General features: G+C 35.7%; 1 protein-coding gene across 1 annotated transcript in view; it reads left to right on the top strand.

The window, feature by feature from the left end:
- MAN1A2 (mannosidase alpha class 1A member 2) overlaps nucleotides 1-20,824 on the top strand; it is a 158,461-nt gene that overhangs the window by 130,435 nt on the left and 7,202 nt on the right. The window contains exon 12 of the mRNA XM_005677802.3: nucleotides 527-642. Within this exon, the coding sequence (XP_005677859.1) occupies nucleotides 527-642 (116 nt within the window). The remainder of the gene's footprint in view (nucleotides 1-526; nucleotides 643-20,824) is intronic.

Here is a 20,824-nt window from a genome sequence, read left to right on the forward strand (position 1 = left end):
GCCAGTTTATACCAACTATAATGCTTAATTCATAAGATTATGATAATACACTGTCTGGCATATAGTATGTTTACAGTAAATATCATATTGCTGTTGCTGTGGAGAGCTCCTTCAGTAATACACTTTTTAGTATGATTTGGATTGTTGTTTATCCTTGGAAGTGATAAAATTGCGTTTAAAATTTTTAATTCAAACTGACTTCCCTCTTGATTTGTCAGAATTAATGAGGTTTTATTGTACCAGACAGATCTCTGACTCAGTGTGAATAGACTAAATTTGACTCCTAATTTAGGAAAATATAAAATGTCTTAAAAAGATTTAAGAGTTTTGGAGAGAGAGACATACATCAAACAGGATGCTTCAGTTAATTTTTCTAGTGCAAGGCTATTTCCATTTGATTTAAAAAGTCTTATTCTGAAACTAAAATTCTCATAGAGATTCTCTGAACTTTTGACTATAGTTCCTTAACTTGTCCTTCAAAACTTGAAATTCTGTGGAACTGACTCTTGTCTGATCTCTTTCACAGGCTATTGAAAAGTATTGCCGAGTCAGTGGCGGATTTTCTGGGGTGAAGGATGTGTACTCCTCTACTCCTACACATGATGATGTACAGCAGAGCTTCTTTCTTGCTGAAACATTAAAGTAAGTAGATGCTGTAAAATTTTTTTAAACTGTAGGCTGGTTTTGCTCTGTGGTCAGTACATGATCAATTGTGACTATGTTTTATTCCAGTAAATTTTATTCCAAGTATATAGTGAAGTCTTATATAGTTGAGTCTTCAATTTTTAGTTTCATCTTATGGAAGAATGACTTAGACTCTTACTTTGTCAGATAAGAGTACCTTTATTTTGTCTTTAGCCCTTTACTATGCATTAACATTGTCTTAACAAATTTACTGTTAAAAAAGAAATGCATAAAATCAAGACCAACTGACTATGGTGTGTCTGTTTTCACTGGTATCATAATCTCTGGGGCAGAAATTATTTTGCATATGTGTGCCTGTGTATCTTGCTTGTGTGCCTTTTCACCCTATCTTAAAATTCAGTATTTGAATATAATGGCAGAATTCTTGGAAAGCCAAATAAGAATACATCAATACTCTTAAATAGTCAAGGCTATGGAAAAAGATTTATGTACATGAATGTTTATTGAATGTTTATAAAAAGTTACTGTTGGGTTAGTATTAGTTGGAAAGTTAAATAAGTTATTGCACATCCACAATGGATATTACAGACTCTTCACAGTATAATATTAAGTAGGCTATTAAGTACATATATACATATACATATGTAGATGAATATCTTAATATGTATTTCAACAACATCAAAATGTATACTGTGATGTACCTTAATTGGTGTTATTCTTTTAGATCCTTTTCTGGTTTTGCTTTTGTTATCAGGTAAAAATAAATTAAACTGCTTATTTCCCTGCCTCAAATTCAGTTGCTGTCTTTATGCCTAGAATCAAAAGAAATTTTTTGAGCTGCAAAAAATTTAGAGATCCAGCAAACAGCATTGCAGTCCATTCCTCCTCTCTACATATGGACATTCCCAATGCTACAGATCTCTTTACAACATAAAGAAAAGTATGTCATAAGGTGTTTTGTTAATCTCATTAGATGATAAAGCACATCACTGCCTTATAAGGCTAACATTACATTGTTCAGAAGCTTCTCATTAATATTAGAAGCACATTCATGTTCTTAATTTTATTTTTTTAACACCAAAACATTTTATATTGGGGTATAGCTGATTAATAATGTTGTGATAGTTTTAGGTGAACAGCAAAGGGACTCAGCCATATATAATATGTATCCATTCTCCCCTAAACCTACCATCCAGGCTGGCACATAACATTGAGCAGAGTCCATGTGCTATACAGTAGGTTTTTGTTGGTTATCCATTTTAAATATAGCAATGTGTACATGACCTTCCTGAATTCCTTAGCTATCGCTCCACCCCACCCCTCACCCCCAATCGCTCCACCCCACCCCTCACCCCCAACCCGCTGGCAACTATGAATTTGTTTTCTAAGTCTGAGAGTCTTTTCCTGTTTTGTAAGTAAGTTCATTTGTATCATTTCTTCTTAGATCCCATATATAAAGGATGTCATATGATATTTCTCCTTCTCTGTCTTACTTACTTCACACAATATGACTCTCTAGGTCCACGCATGTTGCTGCAAATGACCTTATTTCATTCTTTTTAGTGGCTGAGAAATATTCCATTGTCTATATGTATTACATCTTTATCCATTCCTCTGTTGATGGACATTGAGGTTGTTTCCATGTCTTGGCTATTGTAAACAGTGCTGCAGGAACCTTGAAGTGCTTGTATCTTTTGGGGCCATGTTTTTTTCTGGATGTATGCCCAGGAATGGGATTGCAGGGTCATATGGTAGTTTTGTTTTTAGTTTTTTAAGGAACCTCTGTACTGTTCTCTATAGTGGGTGTACCAATTTACATTCCCACCAGCAGTGCAGGAGAGCTCCCATCTCTCCACATTCTCTCCAACATTTGTTGTTTGTGGATTTTTTGATGATAGCCATTCTGACTGGTGTGAGATGATATCTCATTATAGTTTTGATTTGCATTTTGCTAATAACTAGCAATGTTGAACATCTTTTCATGTGCCTCTTGGCTGTATGTCCTCTTTAGAGAAATGTCTATTCAGGTCTTCTACCCATTTTTTGAGTGGGTTTCTTATTGTGATGCTATTAAATGTAATAAGTTGTTTGTAAATTTTGGAGACTAATCCCTTATCAGTCATATCATTTGCAAATATTTTCTCCCAGTCAGTCTGTGGGTTGTCTTTTCATTTTGTTTATTGTTTCTTTTGCTGTACAAGTTTTTGAGTTTAAATAGACCCCATTTGTTTATTTTTGCTTTAATTTCCATTATTCTGGAAGATGGATTAAAAAAGATGTTGCTGTGATATATATTGGAGAGTGTTCTGCCTATGTTTTCCTCAGAGTTTTATAGTGTCTGGTCTAACATTTAGGTCTTTAATCCATTTTGAGCTTCTTTTTGTGTTTGGAGTTAAGGAATGATCTAATTTCTTTTTTTTTTTTTACATGTGGCTGTCCACTTTTCCCAGCACCATTTGTTGAAGAGACTGTCTTTCCAACATTGTATCATCTTGCCTCCTTTGTCATAGATTAATTGACTGTGGGTGCATGGCCTTATTTCTGGATTTTCTATCCTATTCCATTGATCTATATTTCTGGTTTTATGTGGTACCATACTGTTTTGATGACTGTAGCTTTATAGTATAGTCTGAAGTCAGGGAACCTGATTCCTCCAGCTCCATTTTTCTTTTTCAAGATTACTTTGACTCTTCAGGGTCTTTCATGTCTCCATACAAATTTTGAGACTTTTTTTTGTTGTTGTTCTAGTTCTGTGAAAAAAGCTACTGGTAATTTAATAAGGGTTTCATTGACTCTCAGATTGCCTTGGGTAGTATAGTCATTTTGACAGTATTGATTCTTCCAAAACACAAACATGGTATACCTTTCAATCTGTTTATATCTCCTTTGATTTCTTTCATCAGTATCTAATGGTTTTCAGGGTACAGGTCTTTTGTCTCCTTAGGTAGGTTTATTCCTAGATATTTTATTCTTTGTGATGCAAAGAATGATGGTAAATGGAATTGCTTCTTGAATTTCTCTCTCTGATCTTTCATTGTTAATGTATAGAAATGCAGCAGATTTCTGTGTATCAATTTTGTAACCTGGAACTTTACCAGATTCATTGCTGAGCTCTGATAATTCATTCCAGAGCTCTGAGCTCTGATGGTAGTTTTCTGATAACATCCTTTGGATCTTCTGTGTATAGTATCATGTCATCTGCGAATAGTGACAGTTAACTTTTCCAATTTGAATTCTCTTTACTAGAAGCATGTTTCTTATATTGAGTTAAAAATCTGCTTCACTGTGAGTTCTAGTCTATGTTCCATGCTTTACCCTTTGGAAATATGGAGTCTTCTACATGGATGTTAACTAAAAATATTTGCATATATTAGGCTAAAGATGACAAGTTTCTGAATTATTTGTTTCTGATACCATTTTGGTTGGTTTCTCTGGAGAATGATTCCATGGTTTCCTAGACTGAACACTGTATAAGATGTGAATAAACCAGTGCAGAGTACTAGTCACTAAGTTGCTCATTATACCTTCATTAGTGCAAGATACTATTATATTCTTTCTTAAAAAAATATTTATTTATTTAAACTTTTTATTTTGTATTGGAGTATAGCTGATTGACAATGTTCTGACAGTTTCAGGTGGACAGCAAAGGGACTCAGCCATACTTACACATGAAGATAGTATTGTATTCTGTTTTATGATAGCCATGATAATATATCTTGAAATTTTGCTGTAGGTCTTTTTTCTTTTAAATATGAACTAAGATAATTATTTTCTCTCTTACATTGGTATGATTAGCTTTTCTGAAATTTAATTACCTTTTCCCTTCCTTCATGATTAAATTTTATTTTGGTAGATTTAACATATTCTAATTTATTGAAAATTTTTTGAACCCTTGAGTTTTTCTTTTAGTGTATTATCTATTCCAGCTTTGTGTCATGCACAGATTTAATAGGTATGTCTTTTCTGTATATACCCAAGTTAATCAAACATTAAAGACATCTAACCATGTATTCTTAACCAGTTCATATTTATCTTTTTTTTCCCAACTGTTTTTCTTAATAGTTGTGTGACTTTGGACAAATTACTTCATTTCTCTACCTCAGTTTCATCATCTGTAAAAGAGGAATTAATAATCGTATCACCTAAAAGGGTTGTTATGAGAATTAATACAGCACAGCCCTTAGAGTTATACCTGGCACAAAATACAAGGTGGAAGGTATAAAGTGGCTATAGAACAGTGTGGCTAGGAGCTGGGGAAAGAAAGGCAGATGTGAAGCAAAGGAGAATGAGGACAAGCTGGAGAACTCACAAGGACAAGGGATCCCACATCTGTCTCACTTCCTCCAGTGTTGATAAGCAGGTGACTTGCAGAAGTACTTGGCACCTTCTGCCATGGGGCTATACAAGCCTGTCTTGGAAATTGGAGAAATTGATGAGGAGCTCCAGTAGGAACTGTAGAAACTACAGGTCTTGCAGCTGCCCCACACCTCCAAGGTGAGCCAGGTAATCACTGACAATATGCATAACTTTAACAGCATGTGGCAACCCTGCACTGCCCCTGAGAGCATAATGGCTAATGCTTTTTCTTCCTCTACATCATATGTATGTTTTTTGTAGCAAACCCTAACTCAGAATTGTACAGAGAAAGTAATTCTGACAAATATAGTTCCATCTTAGCTATGCTGACAAAGTATGATCACCACATGAGACAAATCTTGTAGATAATCAAAAATACAACCTACTTCATATCATATAGTATACAATATTTGTATATAAGATAGATCATTTTAAAAGTGTATTATAAAGCTATGCTAATTAAAAAGGTTTAGAAGTCATGTAAGAATAAACAGTGGAATAGGATAGATTTCAAAAATAAGTCCACTTATATGTGGAAATGTCATCTTTGAAAAAAGGCAGTTCAGATCATTAAGGAAAAGTTAAATAATTTAATAAATGAAGTTAGAAAAATTATCCATTAGAAAAAAAACTGGATTCCTGTAAATACTAAAACTGAAATTATATAAAACATAGCTTTAAATATTAAAAATGAAGTAAAATTCTAAAACAACTCAAAGTATTTTTTTACTCCCCAGCTGTTGGGATGAAGATGGCAGGACACACAACCCAGAAACCGTGGAAGAAAAGGTTTAAATTTTTAACTGCAGAAAAATAAACATCTGCAAGGGTTGCAGAGGGGAATGGTGGGGAAGAACATCAGACAAAGTAAAAGACAGTTGATACCCTGTCTTTTATAGTGTAAATATATTTGCAATACTTTTGCTTGCCAATGGGTAAATTTTCTTATAAGGAAAAACTTAAGGCAGTTCACTGGAAAACAGATGGGAAATACCATAAATACATGAAAAATACAGATTTGACCCACTCATAAAGAAATGAAATGAATAATTAAATACCACGTTTCACTGTCAGTTACTTAAGACTTTAAAAGTTTGCATTCTGGTGTTAATAAGGACGTATGGATCTAGTCACTTAGAAGCACTGGAAGCGACAGTGTGCATTGTTTGTTGTGGGTGGGGAAATCTTTTACAAAGAACGTGCCGAACTATTAACAGCATATTATTTTTGCCTCAGTAATCCTACTTCTAGACATTATCCTACAGGTATACTTGCACAAGTGAGAAGGATGGACAAAAAAGTTTGTTCCTTGTTTCTGTGTTTTTTATATTCCTTCCTGTTTTACTGAATGATTAAGATTGAGTGAGTTCTGCATGTACCTTTCTAGTCACATCTGCTACTACACCACTTTCCCCCTGTATTTATTTGATCCATACCTGCCCACTGTATGTTTTCTGTTTCATACTATTTAATTCATTTTGCTATATCCGCATACTATTTTTATGCTTTAGAGATATCTGTATTAAAAACAATTAACATGAGTCTTGATTTCTTAGGAGCTACACAAGGCAGAGGAAATAGATGTTTATCTGACTAATTTTAATGTGACAAGTGCTATGCTGTTCATTCTGTACCTTTCAACAAACATTTGTTGAGTGTGTGTGTCTTTACTCTTGCTTTCACTTGTGCATGAAATTTATCATTTATTTTTTATATCCCTTACAAAATTCTATTACTTTTTCAAGGTCTAGCTCAAATATCACTGTCTCTGGGAGTCCTCTCCAAAACTAAGACAGAATTGAGCCATCTTTATGTATACTTATAGTACTTCGTTTGTTTTGATAGTCTGCAAATATTAATATCATCACTGCTTCATGTTTGGGATAGAGTGTACATACACTCCACAAACGTTTGTTGAATTATACAGAATGAAGAGCATAGCACTTGTCACATTAAAATTAGTCAGATAAACATCTGTTTTCTTTGTCTTGTGTAGCTCCTCAGTAATCAAGGCTAATATGGTTGTTTAATACAGATATTTTTAAAGTATAAAACTAGTCTGTTGTTGTTTTTCAGTCACCAAGTCATCTCTGACTCTTTGTGAGCCCAGGGACTGAAGCACACCAGGCTTCCCTGTCCCTAGCCATCTCCTGGAGTCTGCTCACCTCATGTCCATTGATTAGTGATGCCATCAAACCATCTTATCCTCTGTCACCCCCTTCTCCTCCTACCCTCAATCTTTCCCAGAATCAGGGTTTTTTTCAGTGAGTTGACTCTTCGCATCAGCTGGCCAAAGTATATTGGAGCTTCGGCTTTAGCATCAGTCCTTCCAATGAATATTCAGGGTTTATTTCTTTTAGGATTGACTGGTTCGATCTCCGTATTGTCCAAGGGATTCTCAAGCGTATTCTCCAGGACCAAGGTCAAAAGCATCACTTTTTTGGTGCTCAGCCTTCTTTATGGTCCTTCTCTCACATATGTACATGACTACTGGAAAAACCATAGCTTTGAGTTGACAGACCTTTGTCAACAAAATGATGTCTCTGCTTTTTAATGCTGTCTAGGTTTATCATAGCTTTTCTTCCAAGGAGCAAGTGTCTCAATTTCATGGCTACAGTCACTGTCTGCAGTGATTTTGGAGCCCAAGAAAATAGTTTTTCACTGTTTCTACATTTTCCCTATCTATTTGCTGTGAAGTTAAGGGACCAGATGTCATAATCTTAGTTTTTTGAATGTTGAGATTTTTAAAGTATAAAAATAGTCTGTGGATGTAGCAAAATGAATTAAGTAGTATGGAACAGAAAAAATGAAAAATAAAGTTTTTCAGTATGCCACGTCTAGTTTTACTTCCCAAAGATAGTTATAGTTGACCCTAGAAAAACTTAGGTTCAGCTGTGCAGATTCACTTATATATAGGTTATTTTTAATAAATATATTGGAAAGTTTTTTGGAGTTTGGTGGCAATTTGAAAAAACTTGTAAATGTATTGAAAAAATTAAGGGAAAAAAATCAGGTACATCATGAATTCATAAAGTATATGTACATACTAGTCTATTTTATCATAGACTACCATGAAATATATACAGATCTATTATTAAAATTAAAATTTCTCAAAACTCACACTGACACAGACTATATACATGGCACTATATTTGCAGTCCAGTGATTTGCGTATATGCTTAAAATGAAGAGTGATGCTAATCGTCTCCATAGGAGCAGTTCATCTCTCTAGTAAATTGTGTTATCAAGGAAAAAGTGGTCTCGTAGTTTTTAAATATTTTTCATCATGTTTAGTGCAATATTCTGAACTGTAAATAACACCATGGCACCCCTGCAGTGCCACTAGTGATGCCGAACATGTTCCTAAGAAGTAAAGTCATTGACATTGCAAGAGAAAATTGAATTGCTTGACATTTACTATAGATTGAGGTCTGTGGCTAGGGTTTCTCACTGCATGATAAATGAATCCGTGTAAGGATGATTGTGGGAAAGAAAAAGAAATTCATGGATTCATCTCTGCAGCTAGATCAGCAGACACAAAAACCTTGCACTTTTTGCAAAATACCTTTTATCTTGCCTTGAAAATGCAGCCTTTTATGTGGATGCAGGATTGCTGTAAGAAAGGCATTCCTATAGACTAGTATAATTTGAGGGAAAAAAAATGAGTATAAGACAAAGCAAAGGAAGGTGAAGGATCTGAAGCTGGAGGATTTAATGCCAGTAAAGGATGGTTTACTAAATTTTAGAAAGAGATTTTGGCTTTAAAAAATGTCAAGATAACAAGAGAAGCAGCTTCTGCGGACCAAGAGGCAGCAGATGAGTTCCCAGACACCACTGAGAAAATCGTTGAGGAGAAAGAATATCTGGCTAAACAGGTTTTTAATGCAGACAAAAGAGCCCTATTCTAGGAGGAAAAAATGCTACAGAGGTCCTTTATTAGCAAAGAAGACAAGTAAGCACCAGGATTTAAGGCAGGAAGAGATAGCTCTACTGTTAACTGCTAACTCTGCTATTTTGTGCAAATGCAGTTGGGTTGATCAGAACTGCCTTGATGTACAAAGCTGCTAATAACTCTTGAGCCTTGAAGGAAAAAGAAAAACACCGTCTTTTGGTTGCACAATAAGAAGGCCTGGAGGAGAACCCTTTTCTGAATTTGTTTCATCGTTGCTTTGTCCCTGAAGTCAGAAAGTACCTTGCCAGTAAGAGACTGCTTTTTAGAATTCTTTCATTATTGGTCAATGACCCTGGCCACCTAGAACTCCAGAGTTCACCACCAAAGGCATCAAAGTGGTCTACTTGCCTCCAAACACAACATCTCTAAGTCAGCCTCTAGATCAGGGGGTCATACAGATGTTTTAGGCTCATTACACAGGGTACTTATATAAAAGACTTAATACTGTGACTGAGAACCCCAGTAGAGACATCATGAATGGAAGGATTACAGCCTTAAAGATGCCATCATTGTTAAAGAAAAGCCATGAAAGCCATCAAGCCCAAAACAGTAAATCCTTGCTGGAGAAAACTGTCCAGATGTTAGGCATGACTTCACAGGATCTACAACAGAACCAGTCAAGGAAATCATGAGAGAAATTGTGGATATGGGGGGAAAAAAATTAAAAAAAGAGGTGAGGGGTTTCAAGATATGGATCTTGCAGAAATTTAAGAGCTATTAGACACCACACCAGAAGAATTAACAGAAGATGAGCCCTTCCAAACCAGTGGCAGATGATGTGGAAGAAGTAGTTCCGGGAAACAAATTGACCCTAGAGTACCTCGTAGGAGTGTTCTGATTATTTAAGACAGCTTTTGAATTCTTTTATGACATGGACCTTCTATGATATGAGTAATTGGTACCACATAGAAACATTTTTAGAGAAATGCAAAAGGAAAAAAGTCAGAATTTATGCTGTATTTCCATAAAGCTCTACTGAGTACCTGCCTTCCTTTCCACCTCTGAGACATCAAGACCAATCTCTCCTCTTCCTCTTCATCCTCAGCCTACTCAGCATGAGGATGATGAGGCTGGAGACCTTTATGATGATCCACTTGCACTTAATGAATAGGTCATCATGCTGTTTAGTTACTAAACTTGCCTGCATGTGCATGTGCTTGTCTCTGTGGAAACCTAGTAACTATGCAGCAAGAACTGTATGGAATGAGATGTTCTTATGTCATTGTCATCATCATTTAAGTATTCTTCGTGTGAAACGTTATGTGCAAGACTTGTACTACCTTCCCACCAACAGTTCACAAGGGTTTCTTTTTCTCCCCATCTTCACCAGCACTTGTTATTTCTTGCCTTTTTGGTAACAGTCATTGAAACAGGTGTGAGGTGATATCTCATTGTGGTTTTGGTTTGCATTTTCCTAATGATTAATAATGTTGCACATCTTTGCATATATAGCTATTGGCCATTTCTGTGTATTTTGGGGAAAATGTCTACTCAATTCCTTTGCCTGTTTTTGATTGGGTTATTTAGTTTTTAGCTATCGAGGTGTATTTTTTATATATTTTGGGTGTTAACTCCTGCCAGATACATGACTTGCAATTATCTTCTCCCATTCTGTAGGTTGCCTTTTCATTTTTTGGAGTGTTTCGCACTGCAGAAGCTTTTTAATTTGATATAGTTAGACTTATTTTTGCCTTTGTTGCTTGTGCTTTTGGTGTCATATCCAAAAAATTCATTGCCAAAACCCTGTCAAGAAGCTGTTTCTCTGTTTTCTTTTAGGCATCTTATAGTTTCAAATCTTAAGTAGTAGTTTTTAATTGTATCACTTTATCATTTCTAACTAATTTTTAAAGCATTCCTGATTTCCTATGTAAAATTTCAAATTGTCCCCTTATTCTCTCATTTTCTGTTACTTTAATTTTCACCATAGCATCTATATTCTAACATAGTATAAAATTTCCCTAGGGATATAAGAATATATGCCTTAGAATATGAACTGACAAGGACAGTGTTTTTGTGTATTTTAGTTATTGTTGTATCCCCAGCATCAATGGTGAAGTCATATATACTTGTTTCAGTATTAAATATTTGTGGGATAAAGCATTGGAATTATTTGATTCCAAGAGAGCGAGAGCGGAAAAACAGCAATTTTATAAGATTTTGCCAAAATGGGAGTGGGAAGAAGAGACTAATAGACCTATTTTATTTCCTGCTTGAGACTCAGTGTGTGAATTCAGTTAGTGCTAGATAATATAGCTAATAATAAGTCAAGAAACTGATAAAGCAAGAAAAAAAAGCAAGATGTGAAAAGTGAGGGAATCAAGAAAGTTGACCTGTTTTCAGTAGAGAGTCACAGATTCAGATGCCAAGATGAGGGAGAAAAGCAGAAACAGTACAAACTAAGTGGTGTTACAAGTCACAGAAATTGGTAAACCTAGGGCAGTGGTTCTTAAACTTGAGCATGCATCAGAGTCACTTGGAAAGCTTCTTAAAACACAGATCCTGGACTCCCTCGCCAGAGCTGCTGATTAGCAGGTTAGAGTGGAGTCTGAGAATCTGCGTTTGTAACAAGTTACCAGGTGACACTGATGCTGCTGTCTGGAGGATCACACTTCGGGAACCACTGATATCTGTGACTCAGGAAACCACTTAATGGAAGCAATTAGGGATCAAGGAATTACCTATCCTGACAAGGAATAGCTAGTATACCATGAGGTCAGGTGAGCGAATCATTGCTCAAGTGTTATATTTATGTAGTCCAGTCTCCTGAAGTGGTATACTGAAGGACCACAGCCATGGTTCTCCATATTTTTTAATCCCTCTTAGGACTTAACCTGGGGCTTCCCAGGTGGTACTAGTGGTAAATAACCTGCTTGCCAGTCCAGGAGACATAAGAGATGCAGGTTTGATCCCTGAGTTGGGAAGATTCCCTGGAGAAGGAAATAACAACACACTCCAGAATCCTTGCCTGGAGAATCCCATGGACAGAGAAGCATGGCAGGCTACAGTCCATAGGGTCGCAGAGGGTCAGACATGACTGAAGTGACTAAGCATGCAGGACTTACAATGTCAGTGCAATCTAAATACTAGACGCTAAGGGACACACAAACACACAAAATGGATTTCACTTCACTGCTTAATATGAGTATTTTTTCAGTTTCCAAACTGTATTTTGAAATGTCCTTGCCAGTTTTCTTTTCCTGCAGTAGAGGGAGCTACAACTCAAATTGTACTTATGTAGCAATAACACATAATAAGATTATTTTTCTTTTCCATCAATCTTTTTTAACTTTAAAAATTGGCTTTATTAAAGTATTCTAAGTGTACAGTTCATTTTATTTTGGCAAGTATATAAGCCTGAGTAACTACAACCACAGGTAATATGGAACATTTCTGTCCTCATCTTCCAGTGAGTCCCTGAACACATAGCTGCTTTGTGTCACTGTAGGTTGCTTATTCTGGAATTTCATATAATTGCAATCATGCATTATGCACTTATCTTTGTTTGACATTCTTTTTAGCATAAATTTTTTTTTTAGATCAATTGGTGTTGCATGCATCAGTATATTCCTTTCTCTCGATAAGTATTCTGTTATATGGCTGGCTAACCACATTTTATTTATTTATTCACTTACTGGTGGTCCGTTAATCATACACTTTTGAAAGGAATCTAGAAAAAAGGAATTATGTTTGACTGCATATAAGTGTCTTAATCTTAGTTTTTTCTATCTAGAAATGTTTTATTCTTCCCTTAAAACTAACTAATGTCATCTATTTTGCTACTATCAAATAATTTGCTATTAAGTAAAATTCTAAATGTTTTAATCTTGGTGCTTCTTAGAGCAGAGATGACAGAGAGTTAAAGTTTGTGGCAACAATCTTCTCAAAACTCCAGTAAATATTGTTGACTGAAGTTTGTCCTAAGTTTGTTTTGGTTTAAAAAAACAAACAAACTCTAGTGAGACTTCTGTTTCTCCCTTCGCAAGCAATTTTTTAAAAAATTAAATTAATTTATTTATTTTTGGTTGACTGGGTCTTTGTTGCTCCATGTGGGCTTTCTCTGGTTGTGGAGCACAGGCTTCTCATTGCAGTGGCTTCCCTTGTTGCAGAGCATAGGTTCTAGGTACACGGGCTTCTGTAGTTAGGCCATGTGGGCTCTAGCCACGTTCCAGCTTCAGTAGTTGCAGCACGCAGGCTCAGTAGTTCTGACTCTCAGGCCCTAGGTCACACAGGCTCCAGGAGTTTTGGTGCAGGGCCTCAGTAGTTACGGTGAGAGTTAGTTGCTCCATGACATATGGAATCTTCCCAGACCAAGAGTCCAACCCTTACTCCCTGCATTGGCAGACAGATTCCTATCCACTGTACCATCAGGAAGTCCTGCAAGCATTTTTACTGAGTATGTTTTTCTTGATACTTAGCTAAGTTGAATAATTAGATGCTTTTTCTAGGGGACTATTTTAGTAATACTTGAATAGAGTAATAGCTTTGTGATAAGGAGATTACAGAATGTTAATGGTAATATCTAGAAAGGGAATGTGTATGGTTTTCACTGTAAAATTCTTTCCAAATTTCTGTAGGTTTGAAAGTTTTATAATATTGAGGTGGGAGGAGGGAAAAGATAGTAAATTGTTATCCAGAAGCCAGATATTGTTGCTGATACTGTTGTCATTTCCTGTAGTAGTTTCAGTTAATTCTTTTTATAGCTACTGTTATCTTCCTTTGCCTATAAAGTTATTCTCCATATACATAAATGAATGTATAGTTAGCCAGCTATCAGACTATTAAAAGTGTCTTTGAAGTAGGTTCAGAGACAGTTTTGATAGTGGTTTTGTCAACAAAGCATCAAGAATAGTATTCAAGTTTGTTATCAGAAGTGTCTTAGTCATTTATTTGTGAGAGAGGAAGAATCAATGAGATAGATTATTGGGGTGAGGATTCTTACACAGGAAAAATAGTGCAAGAGGGAAGATTGAAAAAACAAAGCCACTATTCTCTTCCATTTATCTTTTATAAACTTATCTGTAACTATATCTCAAAGTTAGCTTTCTAACATGAGAGAACTATTTTTCCAGCTAGATGAGAAAAGTAGCTTTAAATCTCCTGTTTTCTGCTATTCTCTGCTCACTTAACCCTTGAAAGCTGATTTATAAACTGAATCAAGTCAAAAGTATTTATTAAGCAGCTTCACTCTCAGAATTGTGCTATTTGAGAATTAAATATATGAAACATACACTATACCCATGAGCTTACAATCTGGTTAAGAAATCTCTTACTTCTGGTCATGGACAAACTCAGTAAAAGTATAAAATGTGTGTGTGTGCATGTGCACGTATAGTGCTCAAGAGAATATAAATGTTTTGGAAATTCAGAGAAAGGAACTTTGGTGTGAGCTGGAGTAGTCATGACAAAAGATTGAAATGCCAAGGTATTAATAAGTGAGGTAAAGCAGAACATCATTTCATGGATCCAGCTTGCGAAATAAATGCTACCTTTCTTTAAAAATACAGGAAGAATACTAGCCTGACTAAAGAATATTCACTAGAAGTAATGGAAGCTAAGATTCTAGAATCAAAATTAGGGAGGCAAGAATATGGATGAATGCTGAGGACATTATATAAAGTGAAATTATCCAGTCACAAAAAGACAAATAGTGTTATGATTCCACTTACCTGAAATATCCGTAATAAGTTTCATAGAAAAAGAAAGTAGAAGATGGAGAGGAGGAGGAAAAGAGAAGTTGTTGTTTAAAGGGTATAGAGTTTCAGTTTCACAAGATGAAAAAGTTTTGGAGCTCTGTTTCACAATAATGTGAATATATATAATACTACTGAACTTAAAAATGGTTAAGATGGTAAATTTTATGTTGTGTGTTTTTACACCAATGAAAAATTAGAGAATCAGTGGCATGCTACCAAGGGAACTTTAAAAAAAAGCCAAAGCATCTGTACTTTTAACTGCATTCCCTATAGCTTACCCTGGAATGTAATGAAAGGAAAACAGATACGACAGAGAGAGGCCCAAAGGGAGAAAGGTAACTTGTTATTTTAAATGATTGCAATTATCCAAAGAAATTGCACACCAAGGTACTACTACAAATATGATTTTGTAATCAGTATTAATGTTCTTTCGGGAATGGTGGAGAGAAGCGCAACAGAATAGATATGTAATTTTAAAGAAGGGAAAAGTTGGATTGAGAAAAATGAAGATAGATGAACTTAATGTCCATTTTCACAAAATTCTAGAAGGCCATGTTATGAAGTCTTTAGAGAAGAATCAGTGATCATGAAGAGCATGAACTGCAGCATGCCAGGCTTCCCTGTCCTTCACTATCTCCCGAAGTTTGCTTAAGCTCATGTCCATTGAGTCAGTGATGCCATCCAACCATCTCATCCTCTGTCACCGCCTTCTCTCCTTGCCCTCAATCTTTCCAGCATCAGGTTCTTTTCCAGTGAGTCACCTCTTCACATCAGGTGGCCAAAGTATTGGAGCTTCAGCTTCAGCATCAATATTCAGGGTTGATTTCCTTTAGGATTGATTAGTTTGATCTCCTTGCTGTCCAAGGAACTCTCAAGAGTCTTCTCCAGCACCATAGTTCAAAAGCATTAACTCTTCGGCCCTCAGCCTTCTATATTATGGTCCAGCTCTCACATCCATACATACATGACTACTGGAAAAACCAAAAATCCACATTTGACTATATGGACCTTTGTCAGCAAAGTGATGACTCTGCTTTTTAATACACTGTCTAGGTTTCTCGTAGCTACTCTTCCAAGGAGCAAGTGTCTTTTAATTTCATGCCTGCAGTCACCGTCCACAGTAATTTTGAAGCCCGAGAAAATGAAATCTGACACTTTCCACATTTTCCCCATCTGTTTGCCATGAAGTGATAGGACCAGATGCCATGATCATAGTTTTTGAATGTTGAGTTTTAAGCCAGCTTTTTCACTCTCCTCTTTCACTTTCATAAAGAGGCTCTTAGTTCCTCTTCACTTTCTGCCATTAAAGTTGTATCACCTGCGTATCTGAGATGGTTGATACTTCTCCCGGCAATCTTGATTGCAGCTTGTGATTCATTCAGCCCGTCATTTCACATGATGTACTCTGCATATAAGTTAAATAAGCAGGGTGATAGTATACAGCCTTGACGTCCTCCTTTACCAATTTTGAAGCAGTCTGTTTTTCCATGTCCAGTTCTAAGTGTTGCTTCTTGTCCTGCATACAGGTTTCTCAGGAGGCTGGTAATATGGTCTGGTATTCTCATCTCATTAAGAATATTCCACAGTTTGTTGTGATCCACCCAATCAAAGGCTTTAGCATAGTGAAGCAGAAGTAGATTTTTTTTGGAATTCCCTTGCTTTTTCTGTGATCCTGTCTATGTTGGCAATTTTATCTCTGGTTCCTCTGCCTTTTCTAAATCCAGCTTGTGCCTCAGTAGAGGGGAATAATCTACAGCTTTGAATCTACATAACAAATCATAAAAACAAGACCTGAAAGGATCAAACTGTTTCCAAGTAACTTAATGATATTCCTGAACAAAACTTAAGATTTATAGTGATAGAAAACTATCCAGGAACAAACACGGAGGTTATCAATTGAAATTAACTTGGAACTCATAGACATGTTAGAATTAGCAGATAGTATTAAAATAGTTATTATAACGGTATTCTGTGTATTCAAAACATTAAGTATAGATGTGGAAGATGTTAAAACCCAAATCAAACTTCCAGAAATGAAAACTACAATGTCTGGATTGAAAAATAAATATACCAAATAGGATTAATAGCACATTAGACATTGCAGGAAAAAAAGGTTAGTGAATTTGAAAACATAGGAATAGAAATCAAAGTGAAACAAGAACAACAACGAAAGAAAGAATCTTAGAAAAATGAAAAGAACATTGTGAGCTGTGTAACAACTGCACATGGTTTAAAATATGTGAAAGTGGAGTCTCTGGCAAAGAGGACAGCGGTATGGATGAAAAACTGATCCCAATCTTTTCAAACTTGCTGCAAATACTATACTCGCAGACTAAACTTCAAGGAAAAGGAACATAAAAAATGCTTAATCCAAGGCACGTTGTAATCACATTGCTCAAAAATAGTGATAAAGAGAAAAATCTTAAAAGCAACCAGAGGGAAAAGACAAATTAGCAAAAAGGAACAAATATAACAATGACAGAGTCCTCGTTGAAAGCAAGACTGATATCCCTCATGAACTTAGTTAACTATAAAATAGCTAAACAAGATTTTAGCAAATCAAGTCTAACAACATATTAGATAGTTAACACATCATGACCCAAGTGGGTTTATTCCAAGTATGGAGGCTTGATTTAACATTTGAAAATCAGTCAATGAACTGTAAAACAAAAACTGTATGCTTCTCACTTGACAAAATCCAATATCCATTCCTGATAAAATTTTTAGCAAACAAAAAATAGAAAGGAACTTTCTTAACTTGATAAATGGCATGTATGAAGAATGTATAGTTACATCATACTGAAGAACTAAGATCTTCGTAAGATTAGGAACAAGACAAGGATGTCTGTTCTCTTCTCTTCTATTTAGCCTTGTAATGGAGGTTCTATCTGCAGCCAGACAAAAGAAAAGACACTTTTTTTGTAGAGGACGATTGTCATCTTTGAAAATCCTATGGAGTTTCTCAGAAAGTTACTAGAACTAGTAAGTTAATTTAGCAGGGTTGTGGACAGAAGATTAATATATTAAAATCAATTATATATACTAGCAGTGAGCAATCAAGAAATTGAAACTGAAAAAACTTCCCCTTATAATAGCATATGAAATGATATGAAGTTTTAGGGATATCTTGCCAAAACACATTAAAGACCTGTACACTGAAAACTAAAAATCATTGCTAAGAGAAATTAAAGATCTAAATAAATGGAGAGATTCACTTTATGGTTCTGAGAATTCAGTATTGTCAACTCTCCCTCAATTATTCTGTAGTACATAATCCCAATCAAAATTCCTGGAGATTCTTTTGGGTAGAAATCAATAAACTGTTCCTAAATTTCATATGGAAATACAAAGAACTTAGAATAACCAAAACAAGTTTCAAAAAAAAGCAAAGTTGAAAGCCTAATACTGCCTGATTTCAAGACTTACTATAAAGCTATCATTATTAGACCAGTGTGTATTGGTGAAATAGTAATAATTGATGGACAAATATTTGAAACAGGATCTAGGAAGTGGTGGAAAGACATATTTTTGACAAAGGTACAAAGGCAGTGTAATGAGAAACAGGTAGTTTTCTTGACAGCAGCATTTGCTATACTTAGTTCATTCTGAATTCATAAGGTAACTGGGGAGGCCGTGTGTGTTAATTCTCTTTATCCAAAGGAAAAGTAGTACTTCTGTATTTATCACAAGGGGTTAATTAGAGGTCAGAGGAAGTTACCTAAGCTAACCTCACAGTGACAGAGAGATTGGGGTGCTATCTTCCTTGATGTTTATATTTCAGAGGCATGGTTCCCAGGCCTTTTAAGAAAAACATTCCTGGATTGTAACACTGGCAAGAGGTTTATGAAGCTTTAAAAAAAGATTTACATATGTATCAAAGGGACAGTTAGAAGTTTTCTCAAGGCAGTGACCTAAGAAAAGGGAAAAAGAGACAAGGCCTTTTGGCACCCGGAAAAAAATTAATATTTTTTCATTAATCTTTAACCAAGATTACCACCTACCTCTGGGCTTTTTGTTATAAGAAATAATCCCAACTGTTTATGTAGTTTCAGTGTTCTCTGACCTATAGGAAAGTCACCCTAAATTATTTGACCCCTAAAGGAGAGGAAGATGAATTTTTCCCAGCCCCTTTGTGTCTCAATATCACAAATGTTCCACTTCCAGTTTATCTTTCCAAAAAAATGGATTTGAATCCACAATACTGCCATGTTTGTTTCAATGTTTTTTTCTTCCCCACCCTTCCCCACCAGGAAACAACTTTAAGATTTAAGAAAGGCAGAGAGGGACAGATCTTTTGGAGAGATTAATAACTGTATGTTTCAATTTATCCTGTTTTAGAATATAATTTCTACTGCATGTCTTCAGTTTATCCATCCTAAGACATTATTTAAACATTAGGAGTATAAATGAAATGGAAGATTTCAGTAAATTATTTTTCAAACAGTCTGAGGTTTTCTTGTGAGTTAGTTGTAATCCTTAATGCAAGCATTTAGGGTTGTAGCATCTATCCACAATACCCTGAACACTGCCCCTGGTAGTTGTGGAAGAGTAAATAAGTCAGCTACGCTCATTTGATAGACATAAAGAATTAAGTAAAGAACACAGTAGCTTGGTAGTTGGTTCTTTTTTAGCCTTAGCATTTCTCCATAGACACTTAAATGTTTCTTCTCAGATTTGGTTGACTATTCTTTCCTGTTTGACTGCAGAACTTTCCTATTTGGTGAATGCTACCGACACTTAGTTGAGATTACTTCTGGTACCATCACCTCCTCTGAATGTCTTGTCTTTATAGATAAAAGAGACATACGTGAACAGCATTTTAAAATAGTTCTAAAAAGCAAGCAAGACATCCAGTAAAACCGAGGTACTTAATAGCAGCCTTTTTATATACTTATAGGCCTTTGGCAATGCCGTTTGTCATCTGTTATCTCCAACTTTGAACTGTAGTCATAAAAAATCCTTATTAGAGGATCTAGTAGTCTGACAGCTTATTTGAATTAGATTTTTCTCAACTTTCATAGCAAAGATCACACTCTCCGGTTGTTCTATATTTAAAATCCAAGTTAAAAATCTCTGTCAGTAATAATGTACCATGGCCTTGACATGAGTTGTTTAGCTATTTTACTTTAATTTCAAACATTTATTTTGCTATAAATTTTTAAATATGTATCTATAGTCTACCTCCTGCTGTCTAGGGCTTATTTGATTGTCCAATTAGTTCATTCAAACCCAGAGGTTAAGGTCCAGAGGAATCCTCTGGAGGCTTGGCATGAAAGTTGTATTAATTTCCTGAAGCTGCAGTAACAAATCACCACAAACTTGGTGACATTACAGAAGTTTTTCTCTCACAGCTCTGCAGGTCAGAAGTCTGAAATAATTTTCCTCTGAAGGTGTTCCTTGGATGGTGGCAGCTTAACTTGACTCTTTGCCTCTGCCTTCACACGATTTTCATGTCTCTGGGTCCAGATCACTCGCTCTCCTTTCTCTTGTACAGATAGAAGCCATTGGTTTTAGGGCCCACACAAAATCAAGGATGGGTTCCTCTTCAGATCCTTGACTAATTATATACCAGAGACCCTATTTCCAAATAAAGTGATATTCTGAGGCACCAGATGGACATAAGTTGAGGAATAAGGGGCCTACTCAACCCACTACAGTTTTATTAAGATTGTTTCATGATTGTTTAAAAATAAAATACCACTTTCTGTTATCTAAAGCTTTTTGTGTATTTACATAAGGTACTTCTATAGCACTTTCCAATGTAAAGAAATAATTTTACAAGAAACTGCATTTTCTCTCTATTCCTTAAACCTACTCCTGTCCCAAGAAGTGTTACAATTAGAGGGAGCCTGCTACATTAGCCCACATTTAGCCAAAAGACATGAAACTGCACAGAACATAGCTTTCCTAGACATGTTTGCACCCAGAACACAGAGAGCTTGTGCTTCTCATCTCCATACAGTAAGCAGACCCAGCAGAGTCTCTTGCTGTGTCCATCCAAGCCTTTTTCAGTTCCAGCTTCTCTGCCTGTTACCTGGTAAGTCAGTCAAGCAGATCTCAAGGTGTGGGATCAAAGAGTGAAACTAGAGGCCCTGTTACTCTCCTTTCCAGCTTTACCAGTTATACAGTTGATAAGCAGCCTCCATTTACCTCAGTGCTGTATGGTTTTACTCTCTCA

This window comes from Capra hircus, chromosome 3 (genome assembly GCF_001704415.2).
Source record: "Capra hircus breed San Clemente chromosome 3, ASM170441v1, whole genome shotgun sequence".
Lineage (NCBI taxonomy): Eukaryota > Metazoa > Chordata > Mammalia > Artiodactyla > Bovidae > Capra > Capra hircus.